Source organism: Suillus discolor (genome assembly GCF_016758755.1).
Source record: "Suillus discolor strain FC423 chromosome Unknown F5147scaffold_6, whole genome shotgun sequence".
NCBI lineage: Eukaryota > Fungi > Basidiomycota > Agaricomycetes > Boletales > Suillaceae > Suillus > Suillus discolor.
In genome coordinates this window covers 748,724-763,773 of record NW_024541253.1, presented here as the reverse complement: position 1 = coordinate 763,773, position 15,050 = coordinate 748,724, and the positions used below count along the sequence as shown (strand labels likewise).

The following is a 15,050-nucleotide window of genomic DNA, read 5'->3' as shown; positions in this document are numbered from 1 at the left end:
GAAGACAAAGCTTCAGCTTGATGGGTTGAAGGGGAATTGGGAGGAGCCAGTACAGTAAGTTCCCGAAATGGAAGTCCGCCGTCGCGTGTCGAAGGTTCGCACCCTTTCACACCACGCCGCGAACAATATTCTGGGCACAAGGCCCCATGCTCTACTACGATATTGCTATTGGTCCTTGCCTGCCAGTTGTCCAGCCTCGCCATCATGTTTGCTTGCTGGGGAATGCGTTACCGGATATTTTTTTTGGCTTATCTTTAGCTCACGAATTACCATGAAACACGTTACTTTGCCGTGTATCAAATGGAAAGGATCGGAGGTAATACTTTGATACGATACGTCGGGACCCTTGCGGCGCCACTAGTCACTGAACATCTACCGTAGTCACCTCTTGTCACTCGAGAATAGCCTGCACGTTTGCAACGAGGTGCATGTCGCTTAATTCCTATAATCGTGTCATGCTCAGTTGGGCAGATGAAGAGCGAATATTATTGCACAATCTCAGTTGAATGTCAAGCAATGCATGGTACTTGATAATGATTCCCCTCGATCCGATGTGACGACCACAAAATGGTGAAAGTCGATGCTAAATGGTACGATGAATGCTAGTTTTGAATGTGACGACCACGAATAAGTAATGAATGGTGATATGTGAAGACGAAGAATGCGTGCTGTGATTTCCGTAAATTTTCTGCGACTACTAGAAGTTCTGCCGTATACTTTGATGAGGTAGATATGTTACGTATGGTCGATATAAAAGGGCGAGTGAAAGGTTTGTGCGGTTATTTTTGAGTGCGATGTGACGAGAGAACGATGGAGAAGTCATTGGTTTTATCACGCCTGAGGTGCAAAAATATATCGGCGTGGCATGCATAACGAGAAACGAGTTCTGGGGGGTGCGGTTACAGAAAACCGGCGTCAACATCGCGTTGGCGTTCTCGCACCCGCTCTCGCAGGCCGCTCCTGCCATTCCCATAACCGGGCGCATCACGTGAGCCTGGTCCGTCAAGCTCGTTGCGCTTGAAGCGGCCCCTGCGTTCGTGTGTCTCATCGATGGAATTCACGAAAGGTGTTTCCTCAGATCGCTGCATCGAGGACATCATCTTTGGAAGTGGTGATGAGTTGCGCCGCACACTTGGACGACCTCGATGCAACGGAGCACAAGTCCAATCGAAAACTTTCTCGACACTGCTGCGGCTGTCCTGGCGTTCGCGAGGTCCAGGGACCAGAGTCTGCTGGCGTGCACGAGAACGGGAGTTGGAGCGACTATTCGTGTCAGGTTCGCGTCGCCGCCCACGGGGCGTCGCTTCTACAACAGAGCGAATGCCAGAGATTGCTAGCAATGAAGCTAATTTTGGTGTAGGGGGAGAAGCACGATTGGTCGTGTTTCCTGAACTGGTAGAAAGTGGCGGCGAGCTGCGTTGGGGGGAGCTGACCTGCAGAAGAGAGAAATATGCAGGGAGGCTCGCACGATTGCGGCTCTTTTTGTACTTGGAAGTAACAGTGAGCTTGTTATGCTCCCGTTCTCGCTCCGAAGGTTTCTCGTGGAAGGGAACGTCGCTAATAGAATCAGCGTCATCTTCAGCAGATGAATGCAGTTGGCCGAAACCTGAGCTAGATGTAGAAGACGTTCGGCGGTGAAGAAGGGGAATGGTTGAGCGGTTGTTGGTAGCCGACGGTTGGCGAGTGTAGCTGAGTCCTGAGGACTTGCACGGATGTAAGAAGCCTGCGGACCGTGCGAAGCCGTCGCCGGATACACCTGATTCTAAACCATCTCCTTCATATGCAGCTTCGTCATCAATGCCAACAGAAGCATAGCCTTCCTCTTCTGCATCAGTGAAGAGGGACCAGGAAGCCGAAGATGTGGATGAAGACGACACAGAATACCGGCCTCGTTTCTGGAAATTACTGCTAAGCGCGGTTCCTAATGCAGACGGCATAAGCGGTGGAACTTCGCCACCGGGAGTAAAATCGATGTATGGAGACGAAAGGGCACTGCTGGCAGAAGAAATGGAAGGAGAATTGTACATGTCTGAATTTTCGCATTCATCACTGCAGTAAGCACGACTATATTGATGAAGAGAGTCAGAGGTAGGTAGCTGGGCGTAGGGAAGTACATACCCATCATCGCGGAGGTGTTTGGAACATGCGAGGCATATCTCCTCGAACATGAGGCTTAGTTGAGCAACAAAGGGTACCAGGCGGTAAAGAACTAAGCTTATTTATGGAGACGAGCACGCTGTCGTAGGCGTTGTCGGAGTGCAATGATGGGACGTATGAGAAAAATGGAAAGGAACAGCACGGGCTTAAATACGGGGGAGGCGGTACGAGGAATAGAATATTTGAGAAATAATAAATATGAATTAGATGACTCAATTCAGACAAGACCGGGTTGAGTCAAAGCGTGTGATCTCACAGGAGATCCAAGGAACCACGTCACATAGCGTCACATCGCATTATTTGTAAGCAACGTTCTCTACCCATTGTTCTTACCTCAAATTTTCACCGTCGCACGTTTGATTGCGCGACTCTGAGCTGACACCATGACTCGTGCTTTGAATCAAAATTGACCGGCATTTGAGAACAGCATGTTTATTAACTGAGGTGTGAAATGATGTGAAAGTGATGTGATAGTAGGCCTGGCATCATATCACAGAACGCCAAGAGGTCCGTTTATTCGCCCTCCGATTCATTGATGTATCCATCTCACCTAGTTCTGTCACATAGACAGAACGTCTGTGAGTGACAATACCACGGGTGACTCCTCGTTCGCACGTAATAAACTTGTGGACGGCACTCGTCACCCGAGGATAACAAAAGGATCGCACAGCTCTTGCAGCATGCACCCTTAGTAACGCCGTGCATGATGAGATACACTAGCCGCTGGTTGCACAGTCAAGGTGAGGACCAGATCAGTCGACGCTTACTGCCGGAAAGGCTAGAAGATTCACCCTCGTTTCCACATCAGTCTGGAACTGTTTGGTCACCGCCGGTCAATATAATATTGGATATGCTCGCGTCATAACCTCACACGGACGTGATACTTGATGTGCTCCACCCACAGCATCACCATACCTGTCAGAGCTGTAACAGAGTTAGTTTAACGACTTGCAGCATATCGTGTGATCAAACTCAGTCTGCATATATTAATACTCTTCTAAATCTCTTCCTCGATTTTCGTTTCCCCACATTTAGATCCGAAGTGCATTTAACGGGTGCCGTGTCAACGTAAGGGAACAAAGAGAAACAAGGTTTCAGTGGGGGGCCTGGGGGTCACAGTTTCCTTTGTTTGTTGTGATATATAAATACAGAAATACTCTCTCTCTCTCTCTCTATCTGAACAGCTGGACAAGCACGGGGGTTCATCCTGGTTGATCCGACCAAAACAATAGGATCGGGGAATGGAGGACCTGTCAGTGATGCATATCTGTGGTGAATACGCCACCAAGAGGAACACTAGAATATTCCGGCATTCTCAGTTTTCAAATAGGAATCTTGCAAGAATCCATAATTGCTATCCAAATTGCAATCGCCAACCAAAATTATCAACTATCGCCATTGCAAGGTAATATAGGAACCGCAGGTGGAACTTCGTCGTGGTTATCACTGATCTCACGCTCGTCCTTCCTATAGGATGCTGCCGATGCGGAATTGTTTTCCATCTCAGAAGCGACACCGTTAGAGATGTCGGCTTCTGAAAGCAGTGAGTGATTGGCGTCATCGGGAATGGGCGGGAGTTCATCCTTCTCTGCCGCATCTACATCTCTGGAAGAAGATTCCATTTGTTTAAAGTCTATTATCCCGCGGGCGCGAGAACCGCCCCGTGAAGGTGGCACCACAATATCAGGGGTTGGGCTTCTATCTTCTTTCACGGTAGCAGCATGGGTAGGTGCCTCTTGAGGAGGTGGTGGCGGCGAGCTAGGTGTCGGAGAAGAATTAACTGCGGGTAGTGGCTTGTCCGGCTTGACACTATTTTTCCGCGAAAGCAGCCCCTTGATACGCTCGTTGGGGCTTGCTGTGGCTCGGATATTGCTGAACGCCGACTTCCGAGGTAAAGCCTTTTCCGCAACCACATTCTTGAGCACGTTTGTAGGTGCACCAACGTTTTTTAGAACGGAAAACTTCTCGTGAAGGTAGTGCGCATCAGCGAGCATCCTGTCAAAATCGTCACGAGGCGTGAAGATAGAACAACTATTCTAGTCACCTGTCTTTCGCTTCTTGACTTTGCAAGTCTATCTTGCTGTATTCTTCGGATAGGCGGTGATTAATCGCAGCGAACACCTGAGACATCACATACTGTGCAGCAAGTCACGGATGTAAGCGATTTTGGTTGGTACGTATAACATAAGTATCACAAACCTCCACCACTGGTGCAGTCAGGTACCTCGAGAGCACTTTGTGAAGCGTGACAGTCTCCTTGACGAGAAGTTCCATATAATCATTGACACTTTCTCCCTGCTTGGGCCGATCCCAATCAACGTTCTATTTGCACTCGGTTTAGCTTTCAAAGCAGACTCTAGAGAGATTACGGCAGAGGGCGTAAAACTTGCCTGTAAAGATTTGACATGTGCACTAGTGCGATCGCCCATAATAGAAATCAATTTGGAATGAATTTCACTCTGATGCTCTTGGAAGTCCTACATTTAGGACACGAGTGAGATTTGGTGATGAAGTGGTACCGGCGGTTCCGGACGCACCCTCTTGAGTTTATCAAATTCGATTAGCATTACTGCCTGGGTTGGACTCAGGTGACGACGGAAGGTTTCTCGTACGTACGGAATGAGTGCGACCATTATGGACAAGGATTGTGACGCCAGCGCTGAAAGGGTGACGTCAGTGGTTCCTAAGTGTCAAGGGGGATGAACAGTACCTACCAAGATGTTTTGCTGTGATGTTTTTCAGGCCAGCTGACCGCATGGCTCCAGCGCCAAGAACAACTTGACAGGTCCTAGAGTTAAACGCCTTCAAAAATTCTATCACTCGACCCATCGTATCGATGTTAAGCATAGGTAGATTGACGACAAGCTTAAGGTAATCGAATAACAGGCCGAGAACGGCACCTGTGGCAGAAACACAAAAGTACGGTCGTTCTTCGATTCGAAGGTACTTGGATGACGACGCGGATCCATTCGGATTGCTCAAAGCAGATTGGGGTGGTAACGGATTTGGGGCCGAAGTCGAGCTATCTGTCTCTCCTACGATAAGCTCAGGGGAGTCCCGGACTGCGGAATCTACCAAGACATCTGCCATGTGCTGCAGTGCTGCAGGCACTTCCGGCATCGGATTCCAAAGCTCGTCTTCGACAAGTTTCGCAGATTGGCTAATTCGGGCCTGATGGAACGCTTGTAGGAAGTGCTTCGCCTAGGAGTAACGTATTATGATCGCTTCTGATTGACTTAGATAAAGGAACGTACCTGACCAAGGACCACTCCCCTTAGCCCCATGATCATCCGCCGGCATATCACTTCGCATTGCACCACGAAGCCCCACGAAGCGTTGAAAAAGGTAAGGAAGCCAGGTAGATCAAGTTGCGCATGCTGTTCGGAACGATATCCAATAACTATTGCTGCTAGCTTGTTCGAGAGGTCCGCAGTAGAAGATAGAATATCCAAGAGTTCTTCTTGAAGTGAGATGATATCTACTGATGGTTTCGGCGCTCTGGATGTGAACCAAAAGGTATGGAAGCACAGTGAGTGATAAGACGGAGAAGGAGAAACAAAAGGTCATACAGCAAACTTTCTAACACTTCTATGAGTATGCCATTTTGGGCCTGAATACCCTTGATACCATTCAGAAGACTCGTATACAGCTGTGAGAGAAGCAATAGGAACTCCGTATGCTCTTTGGAGCGAAGAAGATTTGCAAGTCCACTGTATGAGCATAGCACGGTTGATAGTAGTACCAAGAGAGTCAACACCCCGCTTACCTTGAAGCAGCCTTAGGACCTTTAGACTCCTCATCACCCATATTGAAAGACGGCAGGTGCTAGAGAACCATCAATGATCATGCACCATTGAAGTACCCAGCACATACATGCTTCATGATACCTTGCATTTCACTTGTCACAACTTCTCTCCATGAAACTGTGGCTTCGCGAATTCCTTTAGTACGCAAAAGGCCTTGAAGAACGGGCCGCAACCTATCCTTAAAGGAGAGATTCACGTTACCGTTCCGCTCGGGTACTCCATTCACTCGTTCTAGTAAGTCAAGCTTTAACACACTGACGAGTTCCGTGGTAAGCGAGGACGCTATCTCCATCGTCAATGCACGAACGTGCGCAGGAAGAGAAGAGAATGCGGTTAAAGAGGACAGTGGTATTGATGGAGTCTTCCTAGTCCCTTCATTTTCCGGGGGAGGCGATTCCGGCATAGGTGGAAGAGGGGACAATCGTCCGTTGGTAGGGACGCGGACAAGTTCTGCGCGAGCTTCCCTGGTAGAAATTGCAGGTGGTGCTTGCGCAGCTACTGGATCCCATAGTGCGTCTACGCCTTCAATAACTGTCAAGGCCTCGCCCCACTGTCCTGCTGCAACTAATCCTTTTGCAACACCAGTCATCTCCACCACGCCCCCGATCTCTTTGACACCACTACAGATAGATTCGAGATTGAGCAGTTTGCATTCTGTCCTCACAATTTCTAGTCCTCGTTTGGCCCCTTTGTCATCGACCTCCTTGAGCAGTCCGCGGAGCTTCGATATGCGATCAAGGCATTCTTCCGATTCGGTCTGCAGGTCTTGCAAGTTGGTTAATGCCGCAAAGAATGATGTGGACCGAAGAGAAATTTCTCGAACAAGATGCTGTTCAATAGTATCTGCGTGATGAGAGAGCTTCTCAAGAAGAGGGAGCGAATATGAGAGCGACGAAGGGTCGGAGGAATCATTATCTTCTTCCTGGTGTTCTATGACGGCATTGAATATCTGTGGGTCACCAAGATTAAATTGAGCATCGAAGAACACCTGAGGGACGGAGCTAAGTGGTGTTAATAGCTTTCCTGCACGAGGCGTGAATGGCATAGGCGGAGTGTCTGTTGAACCACGATGACTAAATGATGCGTCCGGCTTCTCTTGACCATCCCGACTAAGTTGCATGTTTCGCTCGAACCTCTCCCATTCGGGCGCAATGGCTCGAAGGTACGAATCGAAATCCTTGCGTTTCACGCGCGGTAAGTCGGCTGGGGGCACAGCTGGGAGAGAGGAATGGGCTTTTGGAGGTGCTTGGTGTCTATGAGGGTTATTGAGAACCGTTGAAATCGCTGAAAACAATAAGCACCACGCATCACACGACGGTAGCGTGGCCTACCATTGAATCCCTGTGTTGAGCTACTCCACTCTTGGGGTAAAGCACCGGGGGCAATATTGACGGTTGATAGATTGGGCAATTCAAGGCGGAAAGGTGCTGCGTGATAGTCACCTCCACGACCCTCAGTAGTCTCTGAAACGCTCGCTGGACCTCGAACACGAGAAGACGTATCCCAGTTTAAGCGGAATGGACGTGCAATTGGTATTTCTGGTAAAGCGGGTACTGGCGTGGCTGGCCTGGAGGGACTTGACACATAATCAGACATGTTCTACACTTGCTTGTGTGCAAGTTCGGTATTCGGAAGCCCAGACTGAGGACGGGGCTCAAAAACAAAGATAGAGGAGTGAAGCCAGCTCGTTGCGTCCAATAAGGTTGCCAGTTGTTTGCCAGCAAATATCGTCGACGCGAACGTCGGTAAGCAAGTTCAAGAAATCTCATAAGTTACTAACTTACTTGCCCGGTGCCTTGAAATTTGTAAGATATATACCATAAAAGAATTTTTCAGTGGTAGATGTCCCTATATTAGGTATGGTATATTACAAACATGCCTCAACGCTCTGTAACGAATAAACCGTAGCACTAGTGTTTTCCTAGCATGGCATCAGTTCTCAGTCTTCCTGAACCGCTCCAGAGGTTCCTCAGCAAGTTCCCCTTGCACACTTACTCACCGATTCAAGTCATCTCAAGATGTCCTTTGCAAAAGCCTACGCTATGGATTGCACCTCCTCGGACAACGGCAGTCGACCAAGCCTTCAACTCCGATATTCTGAGCACAGACGTCGAGTGTTTGAAATGGCAGGCATATATCACTTTGCGTGGGCTCACTAACATCGCTGTACGGTGGGACATCTCTCCAGAAGGTGGGATCGATGGTCGTTTGCCCTGTCTACACACTCCTGTGTTTGGGGATGTCAGCAGTGAGCTGTTAGCACCACGCTCTATCCCTGGTTGGGTGAATGGACAAGTTGGCGGCGGGAGCGATCCTCTCAATGGTTACAGTGATGAAATACTCAAAGACGAGAGTCACGCATGGGTCTCCTTGCTCGAGGGAGTAGTACATGCTGCCTTGGTGCGTGCCCTCTGTCTCGTGTGTAGACCACATTCTGACTGTTCTTGCCAGACTCTATCAGAACCTCCACGACCCGCATTGTCTCAACTCTTCCTGACAGCTATCGCTGGAGGAAGGGTCTTGGCAACCACTCTCAGCCCACCACCTGCCCCTCTGACTGGTTTGAGTTCAGTACTGCCACCGTATGGAACAAACATCACACTTTCATCCATCCAAGGACAGTACACAGAGGCCATCGCTTCACTCTCGGAACGGCTTGGAACTGACAACTGGTTCCTTGGCTCAGAGTAAGTCACTATTGCACTCGCGAAGCCACCCGATATGTTCACTGACACAACACAGAAATCCCACTGCATTGGATGCACTTGCATTCGCGTACCTACACTGTCTTTTGTATAGCATGGACAGCACAAGAATTGAGGTCACTCGACGCGTCAACCTTGTTGACTGGGAGCGGAGAGTACGGACACAAGTAGAGGCAGCATTCACCGTGGCCTAGTGATCTGTGCATGATCATGTATTTAAGTATATAGTATCTGTTACTACTGGCATTCAACCTACAGAACGACATGATATATAAGAGATGGTTATTTCTTAGTTTTTCCGTTCACGACCTTGTGACCATTGGGTTTTCCCTGAAACCTTTTCACAAGCGCAGTTATCATCTTGGTGAACCTGAGGTTTACGAGCATAAATCAATCATTCAAGACAATGACAGCGTAAGTCTCACCAGAACCAGTTAAGCGCTTGGAGTAAGACATTGCCGCCCCCATAAATGATGAGGTATGGTGTCAAAACTTGGTCGTATACGCTATCCAAAGTCATGAAAAAGTCATACGACTGCATTTAAAGCATTAGTGTAAAGGAACCAGGTTCAAACAGGCACTGACCATCATTGCGCCCCAGATGCAGCGTGCACAAAAGAAGGTCGTAATGAGGACAATACCATTGACGAGCTGAAGGGCACTGCCTGTTTTTCCTGTCTTGTCCAAAAACCTACCAGCGAAGCTCGTTTACATCATCATGAACATATATAATCACGACCTACCAATGGATGTTCAAGAATACAGTGCTCCTGTGAACAGTATGAACAAAGAACTGGACGTCTGCTATGATATATCACTTACAACTCCCAAAACAAGAAACGTACTGCATAGTAAGGAACAAAGGGCGTCTAAATGGGTTTGTTAGATTCTTGAAGCTCTGATACAATCGCATCGCTCACAAATGAAAGGCCGTATATCAGAAGGCACGAAATGCCTGAGGCTAGGTCGGGAGCAAATTTGCGAAGAAACACATTAGACACATACCATGGAAAACGAATCCAACGTCACTGAAATGGATGATCGATTCCAATGTGTCCCATATAAAGTAACTAGAGTGGGGTCAGAAAACTGTGTTGGCGTTCGATCAGTGTCAACTCACCCCGTTGCAATAGCTATTAGAAACCCTGCATCTTCATGCCAACCAAAGGCGCGATTTTGGTCAAGGCTCGGAAGATTGAGACAGCGCCCGGCAAGAAATACAATTAAGATAGCATGGACGAGCGATGCCACACGTATATCCCTGTAGTTGTGAATTCTTACCCGCCCAAGAAGTGTAGTGTAGTCAGCCTCACCAGTTGTTCCTCGTTCTCTTTCCTGCTTTCCCATATGACACAGGAAAAAGCGCACTGCTTACGGCGGGTGAGAGACTATTGTGCACAGTAGTAAAGAACACGAAGGAGAGCAAGATAACATCGGCAAAGTCGGATATCTTGCCGATGCCCAGTTTTTGCGCAACTGGCGCAGCAAACTCGCGAATTTGCAGGCGCACGTCTTGGATCATGGGACAGAGGAGTGTACGTAACTGAAGGTGTGAACCAACTGTAGAGGCGATCGAACTCGTGGCCTGTGAGCTGGCTGATCCGTGGATTTAGCAATATACTTCCCAAAACTACTATGATGGAACAACGGAATACGTTTTCAGAGATGGGTGCTGGCGCAAGTAGACGTAGCAGGAGTTCATGAAGAGATATTGATAATCTGTTGTTTATAACGAAACACAGAGACTACGATATAAGAACAATAACTTGACAGAACAAGACTCCAGGTAATAAGCGCAGAGAGCTCAGGTTGATCGAAAGCTGTTTCAAATTGTTCACTAGATCTTGGCTCAGAATAATATGATAGTAAATGGCTTCATTGTCAAGGGTCTCTTCCCAACAAATATATATCACATAGATGCACTTCCAGCCGAGACAAAGACTGATAAAAACAAATAAAACACCGAGCTATGCAAAAAGTAAGAGAATGAACCATGTAAAGAATGTCATGCTCGAAATGGATAAAAGAGACCCTGGAACGACTCGAAGCGGCAAAGGATTTGCAGTTCTAAGCAATATGTATACGACTGGAGTGTAAGGATGTGCAAGCCATGAATCGTCCATCAGGTTTTGGAAAGTCACGATGACGAGGATATGTAGGATACGTGTAACGAGCGTGGGTGGTTTGATGTGCGTAGGATGCGTGGAGGTGTCGCGCAGGAAAGAGTGTTTGGAGTTTCCCCCGTTCTCTCCGTAGACAGAAAATGAAAGGGGGTATGTCACGGTATGGGGTATAAGGAGTAACATATCACATCACGATACAGGTGCAGCCTGTTTGCGGCGGTGCGTACGGGTCCTCACCCCTTCCAACGGGTCCCCACACAGAAGGTACCTGAAAATATGACGTATGAGCGTAAAGTACATAGGCACACAAAATGAAATTATGGAGCAAGTGAAGGCGCTGAGAGCACCGGCAGTACAAACGCACCAGGTGGTCTTTTGTGGTCTTGCAGTAACGAATTAAACTGTAAGATGGAGACCGAGGGTAAGATCTTATGTGCCTGACCATGGTGGGAAGAAAATAGCACAGTACCTTGCGCTAGCTTCGCTCACTCTCATTCGCGGTCGCGCGAGATCCTCTCGCAGTCGTTGGTTGTGTTCTGTGAGCCTGCGAAGCTTTAGCTCCGACATAGACTGCTTATGTGGACGAGCGTTCATGGTGAAATAGTGCGGAAACGAGAACAAAGAGGTTGGCGAAGCTCAGGAAATCTGAGAGAAGGGAACCTGGTATGCGCCTGCGACGACGGACAGCTTATAAGCAAAGAAATTGGCACACTTGAAGTGAAAAAAAACAACGGACCTGCCCACCGCGCCAAGATGTACGGGAGAGAAACGAACAACGATCAACAGTGGGACATACCGTGTCGGAGTTCTAATTCACAGGAGATCTTTGGTCTTGCAAACTTTCCTACAGTTTCGAAGGGTTACACTCATCATGGTGCGCCTTTTATCACCAAGCGATAGGAAGTCGATGCCGAACACCCGAACGCGGTCCACAGTGTCGAAAGCGCTCAAGTCATGTCAGATGCCATCTACGCGTTCAGCCTTCAGGGACGTTACTGACAGCAGTACTGCAGTGATTAAGACACGCGTAATGGCCCGTAACAGACTCGTTTCACCCTCCCAGAGGACTCATAATCGGCATAAATGCATATGTGAACCTTATTACCAGTCTCCTACTAGATCAGAAGAACCCCCGGGCTACACTGAATATCGCGAAGAAGACGAATTTACCGATGTGGAGGACGCCATTCAGGGGTACCAGGATAATGAAGACGAAGACGGTTCCGCGGACTCTGACTGGGACGAGCATGCGACTCTGATTGCTCTCTTAGACGACGGGTATTCAATACCTTCACAACCTTCAGGGATTACTTCGTCGCTCATCATCATCTCAGAGAGGAGGCTTCTGAATGTGCTGATGGCGCAGCTATCGTCGATCGACTCTCGCCAGCATTCCTGGCTCATCGCAGAGAAGCAACAGAACAGTCCAGGGAGACTCTCGTTCCGGTGGTCACTCGAGTAGGAGAGACTCACAAATTCCTTTCGCATGACAACAATCCGACTTTACTCCGTGGAGTTGCCCTATTTGACAAGAGCTCGGGAGCCCTCGAAGATGCTGCAAGGCGTGAACACGATCAAGTGGTTCGGGCGTTCACCAGGGTGAAAGTTAGTTTGTGAAAGCTGCCTTCATCTCCTCGTCCAATGCAGCAATGACTTTCTAGGACACGCTTCAAAATTTATCTCTTCAGCTGCAAGATGTATGCGTTGAGAGTGACAAGCTCCTCCATAGTTATGAAAAGGGCGTTAATGAATATGGTATTTTATCTCAGACTTCTTGGATTATGAGCCTGATCACAGAATGGTCATTCCACCCAGTCCAACGACTCCAAAGTCACTCGAAATCGGTGCCCGGGGACGTCGAGGAACTCGTATGTAGACTTGACCAGACAACCAAGTCTGTCGCAGCCGGAGATCATGCAAAAGCCAGGGAGAAACTTCTACGAGGCATCCTGGACAGATACTGAGCACAATTTTCCTTCTATTGCACGTCATGTACCTTGCCCGGACTTCCATCATGTCACTTTACTGATTCTATCCTCCATACAGCGTGTTCTTGCCAGGGATTCATCACGGAGTTCTCGTATTGTTTGTATGACTTACGTTGTTATTTAAATGCCAATCCTTTAGGCTGTTCCCCTACCGTTCCTGGTCATAATTAATCCATGAGTTCAGATTGTGACTGAATTACACTAAGAAGCTCTGGCGCATTACCTGAGCTTTCAGTTGAGGAGCTCAATAGTAAATTGGATGTACTTTTCCGGGATATGCTTGTTCGTAGTTCTGCCCGGTCGCCGATTCGCTCTTCAACTTTGTTATCCCCCATGCAGCCTTGTCAGAAGCCTGAAGACTAGCACTGAAGGCACGTTAGGAGGGAAGTGTAGAAAAGAATTTTATGAACAAAATACAATTGTCCAAATTTGGATATTATCATTTCAAAGCAGTCAAACCGGGTAATTGTACCGTTGCAGACTTGTCTCCCCACCGCGATCACCACAAAGTACTACCGTTTAATTCTGTGGTATCCTACTCTCTTAACTTTGTGATACGACACGCGACAAGTACATCATACGGCAGTTGATACAAAGCTGGTGGGTACTTTCGTACTCAATAATTGACCACACTCTTATATCTCGCAGTTTTTGCTAATCAGGGACTTTCACCACACACGAATACCATAAGCATGAGCTCTCGAGGCGGAAGGCAATCAATGTCGGAGCTACGGTATCGTCGGCTGCTGGAGCATAACCAGCGCCTTCGAGAAGACTTGGCAAGGCCAAGAATCCGGGTCAGTGAAGCAGCCGCTAGGTGAGTTCAATTCGTTGGTCTTATTAAAAACCAGGCTGACTTGTTCATAGTTTAATCCGCTACTGCAAGACGACGAAAGACCATCTCGTATGTTCTCTTCATTGTGCGAGTTTTATGTCGAAACATATGACGAATAACATTCACCTAGGTTCCGTCCGTGTGGGGTCCAGTCACTAAGGCAGACGACGTATACGGCCAACAAAAGACTGGAGGCGGTTGTTGTTCGATACAATAGCCTGGACGGTTCTGCGAATGTTCGTTCGCCCATTTGCCCGTCTATATGTTAGCGCCCAACACAGTTCTCGTTTATACCGCTGCATTACGATGTGGACCCCACTGCTTTATTGACCCCGGTAGTTCGTTTTCACCTCCTACGTGTACCTATATTGAACCTTTCATTAACTCGTTGTAACAAACACTACACCGCTTTCGATGTTTTGATACATTTTTTTGGAACCAGAGAGGTTTCGAATATATACAATCATATTCATCATGTAAGGACGCTACATGTCTCCTATAACTTGGCTATGAACTGGCGAATGCCATCTTCATTCAGGGCTCCAACAAACTGGTCAACCTTCTGGCCATCCTTGAATGCTATGACTGTGGGTAGCGCCCGCACCTGATGTTAATGGCAGGAATGAGAACTGCCCTAGTTCAAGTCGAAGTATGCACACCTTGTATTTTGTTGCCAAGTCGAACTCTGAGTCTGTGTCCACTGTGACCAAGTCAAGCGAACGGCCGCTACCAGTTTTCACTGTCTCGTCACTGGTCAATTTTTCAAGTAGGGGCGAAATCATCTTGCAAGGGTTGCACCACCTATAATATACGACTTGTCAGCATGTCTAAACGCCTATCACACCCGAAGTTACGCACTCTGCATAAAAGTCAACCAGGACGGCCTTTTCATTGGCAGGGTTCAAAGCGACTTTTTCAAAAGTCTAGAAAATATATCCATGTAGCGCTTGTGGTTATGTTTGACCAAGCTGGTGCTATGATACGGACGGGAAAAGGTGCTTGCCTTTTCATCAGCATTTAAGTAGTGCTCTTGGGACTTCAGGGATCCATGGAATTGACGCAGGCCCACTGCAGACCGCAAACTGTGACCTGCGGTTGACGCAAAGCGCAGTGACCGTGTGGAAGCTTTGAAAGTGACAGATAACATCGGGGCAACGGAACGTCACAGTCAGTGAGGACGTTATCAAAGCAGATATATTCATACTTTCTCACGGTCGTTGTTTCCTAGCTGGCTGTGTTGGTCCGATAGGTCCACAGCGCTGTCGATACGCCAATCATATATTGCCCAGTATGCATCTGCGAACAACGGAATCATCAGGCCCGTGATGATAGTGTAATTGATCGGCACAAAGAGCCTCATTGTATTTACAGATATTTATATCAAAGTACATATAATAATTACATAAATATTGATTTAATAAGCAAATAAAATCAAT

At 47.8% G+C, this 15,050-nt stretch overlaps 8 protein-coding genes across 8 annotated transcripts; 3 read left to right on the top strand and 5 right to left on the bottom strand.

The window, feature by feature from the left end:
- Positions 1-445: 445 nt before the first annotated feature.
- Positions 446-2,379, bottom strand: F5147DRAFT_673698 (uncharacterized protein). Its single transcript, XM_041435761.1, has 2 exons — positions 2,119-2,379; positions 446-2,064 (listed from the first exon to the last, which is right to left on the bottom strand). Exons 1-2 carry the CDS (start codon positions 2,166-2,168, stop codon positions 900-902), a joined length of 1,215 nt encoding a protein of 404 aa, XP_041297716.1. The 5' UTR covers positions 2,169-2,379; the 3' UTR covers positions 446-899.
- A 903-nt stretch (positions 2,380-3,282) lies between these two features.
- Positions 3,283-7,730, bottom strand: F5147DRAFT_673688 (Vps54-like protein-domain-containing protein). The gene is made up of 11 exons (XM_041435760.1): positions 7,295-7,730; positions 6,031-7,247; positions 5,924-5,982; positions 5,727-5,867; positions 5,412-5,655; positions 4,872-5,358; positions 4,695-4,816; positions 4,548-4,634; positions 4,357-4,479; positions 4,202-4,293; positions 3,283-4,152 (listed from the first exon to the last, which is right to left on the bottom strand). Exons 1-11 carry the CDS (start codon positions 7,557-7,559, stop codon positions 3,543-3,545), a joined length of 3,447 nt encoding a protein of 1,148 aa, XP_041297715.1. The 5' UTR covers positions 7,560-7,730; the 3' UTR covers positions 3,283-3,542.
- Positions 7,731-7,844: 114 nt separating this feature from the next.
- Positions 7,845-8,946, top strand: F5147DRAFT_673687 (uncharacterized protein). The gene is made up of 3 exons (XM_041435759.1): positions 7,845-8,363; positions 8,415-8,650; positions 8,706-8,946. Exons 1-3 carry the CDS (start codon positions 7,890-7,892, stop codon positions 8,860-8,862), a joined length of 867 nt encoding a protein of 288 aa, XP_041297714.1. The 5' UTR covers positions 7,845-7,889; the 3' UTR covers positions 8,863-8,946.
- On the bottom strand, positions 8,947-10,418 carry F5147DRAFT_673685 (DUF887-domain-containing protein). The gene is made up of 9 exons (XM_041435758.1): positions 9,982-10,418; positions 9,789-9,929; positions 9,674-9,738; positions 9,589-9,623; positions 9,491-9,537; positions 9,412-9,438; positions 9,254-9,359; positions 9,094-9,203; positions 8,947-9,038 (listed from the first exon to the last, which is right to left on the bottom strand). Exons 1-9 carry the CDS (start codon positions 10,188-10,190, stop codon positions 8,951-8,953), a joined length of 828 nt encoding a protein of 275 aa, XP_041297713.1. The 5' UTR covers positions 10,191-10,418; the 3' UTR covers positions 8,947-8,950.
- Positions 10,419-10,975: 557 nt separating this feature from the next.
- On the bottom strand, positions 10,976-11,385 carry F5147DRAFT_743203 (G-protein gamma-like domain-containing protein; the record flags this gene model as incomplete). The annotated part of the gene is made up of 3 exons (XM_041439590.1): positions 10,976-11,059; positions 11,156-11,192; positions 11,261-11,385. The coding sequence occupies 3 exons, from the start codon at positions 11,383-11,385 to the stop codon at positions 10,976-10,978; spliced, it is 246 nt and encodes an 81-aa protein (XP_041297712.1).
- A 257-nt stretch (positions 11,386-11,642) lies between these two features.
- On the top strand, positions 11,643-12,957 carry F5147DRAFT_673672 (uncharacterized protein). Its single transcript, XM_041435757.1, has 5 exons — positions 11,643-11,747; positions 11,805-12,069; positions 12,126-12,396; positions 12,453-12,546; positions 12,607-12,957. Exons 1-5 carry the CDS (start codon positions 11,663-11,665, stop codon positions 12,753-12,755), a joined length of 864 nt encoding a protein of 287 aa, XP_041297711.1. The 5' UTR covers positions 11,643-11,662; the 3' UTR covers positions 12,756-12,957.
- Positions 12,958-13,258: 301 nt separating this feature from the next.
- On the top strand, positions 13,259-14,087 carry F5147DRAFT_673670 (G-protein gamma subunit). Its single transcript, XM_041435756.1, has 4 exons — positions 13,259-13,379; positions 13,428-13,596; positions 13,647-13,683; positions 13,745-14,087. Exons 2-4 carry the CDS (start codon positions 13,472-13,474, stop codon positions 13,829-13,831), a joined length of 249 nt encoding a protein of 82 aa, XP_041297710.1. The 5' UTR covers positions 13,259-13,379; positions 13,428-13,471; the 3' UTR covers positions 13,832-14,087.
- F5147DRAFT_673669 (thioredoxin-like protein) lies at positions 14,088-14,962 on the bottom strand. Its single transcript, XM_041435755.1, has 4 exons — positions 14,618-14,962; positions 14,473-14,537; positions 14,274-14,415; positions 14,088-14,218 (listed from the first exon to the last, which is right to left on the bottom strand). The coding sequence occupies exons 1-4, from the start codon at positions 14,759-14,761 to the stop codon at positions 14,111-14,113; spliced, it is 459 nt and encodes a 152-aa protein (XP_041297709.1). The 5' UTR covers positions 14,762-14,962; the 3' UTR covers positions 14,088-14,110.
- Between the last annotated feature and the right edge of the window lie 88 nt (positions 14,963-15,050).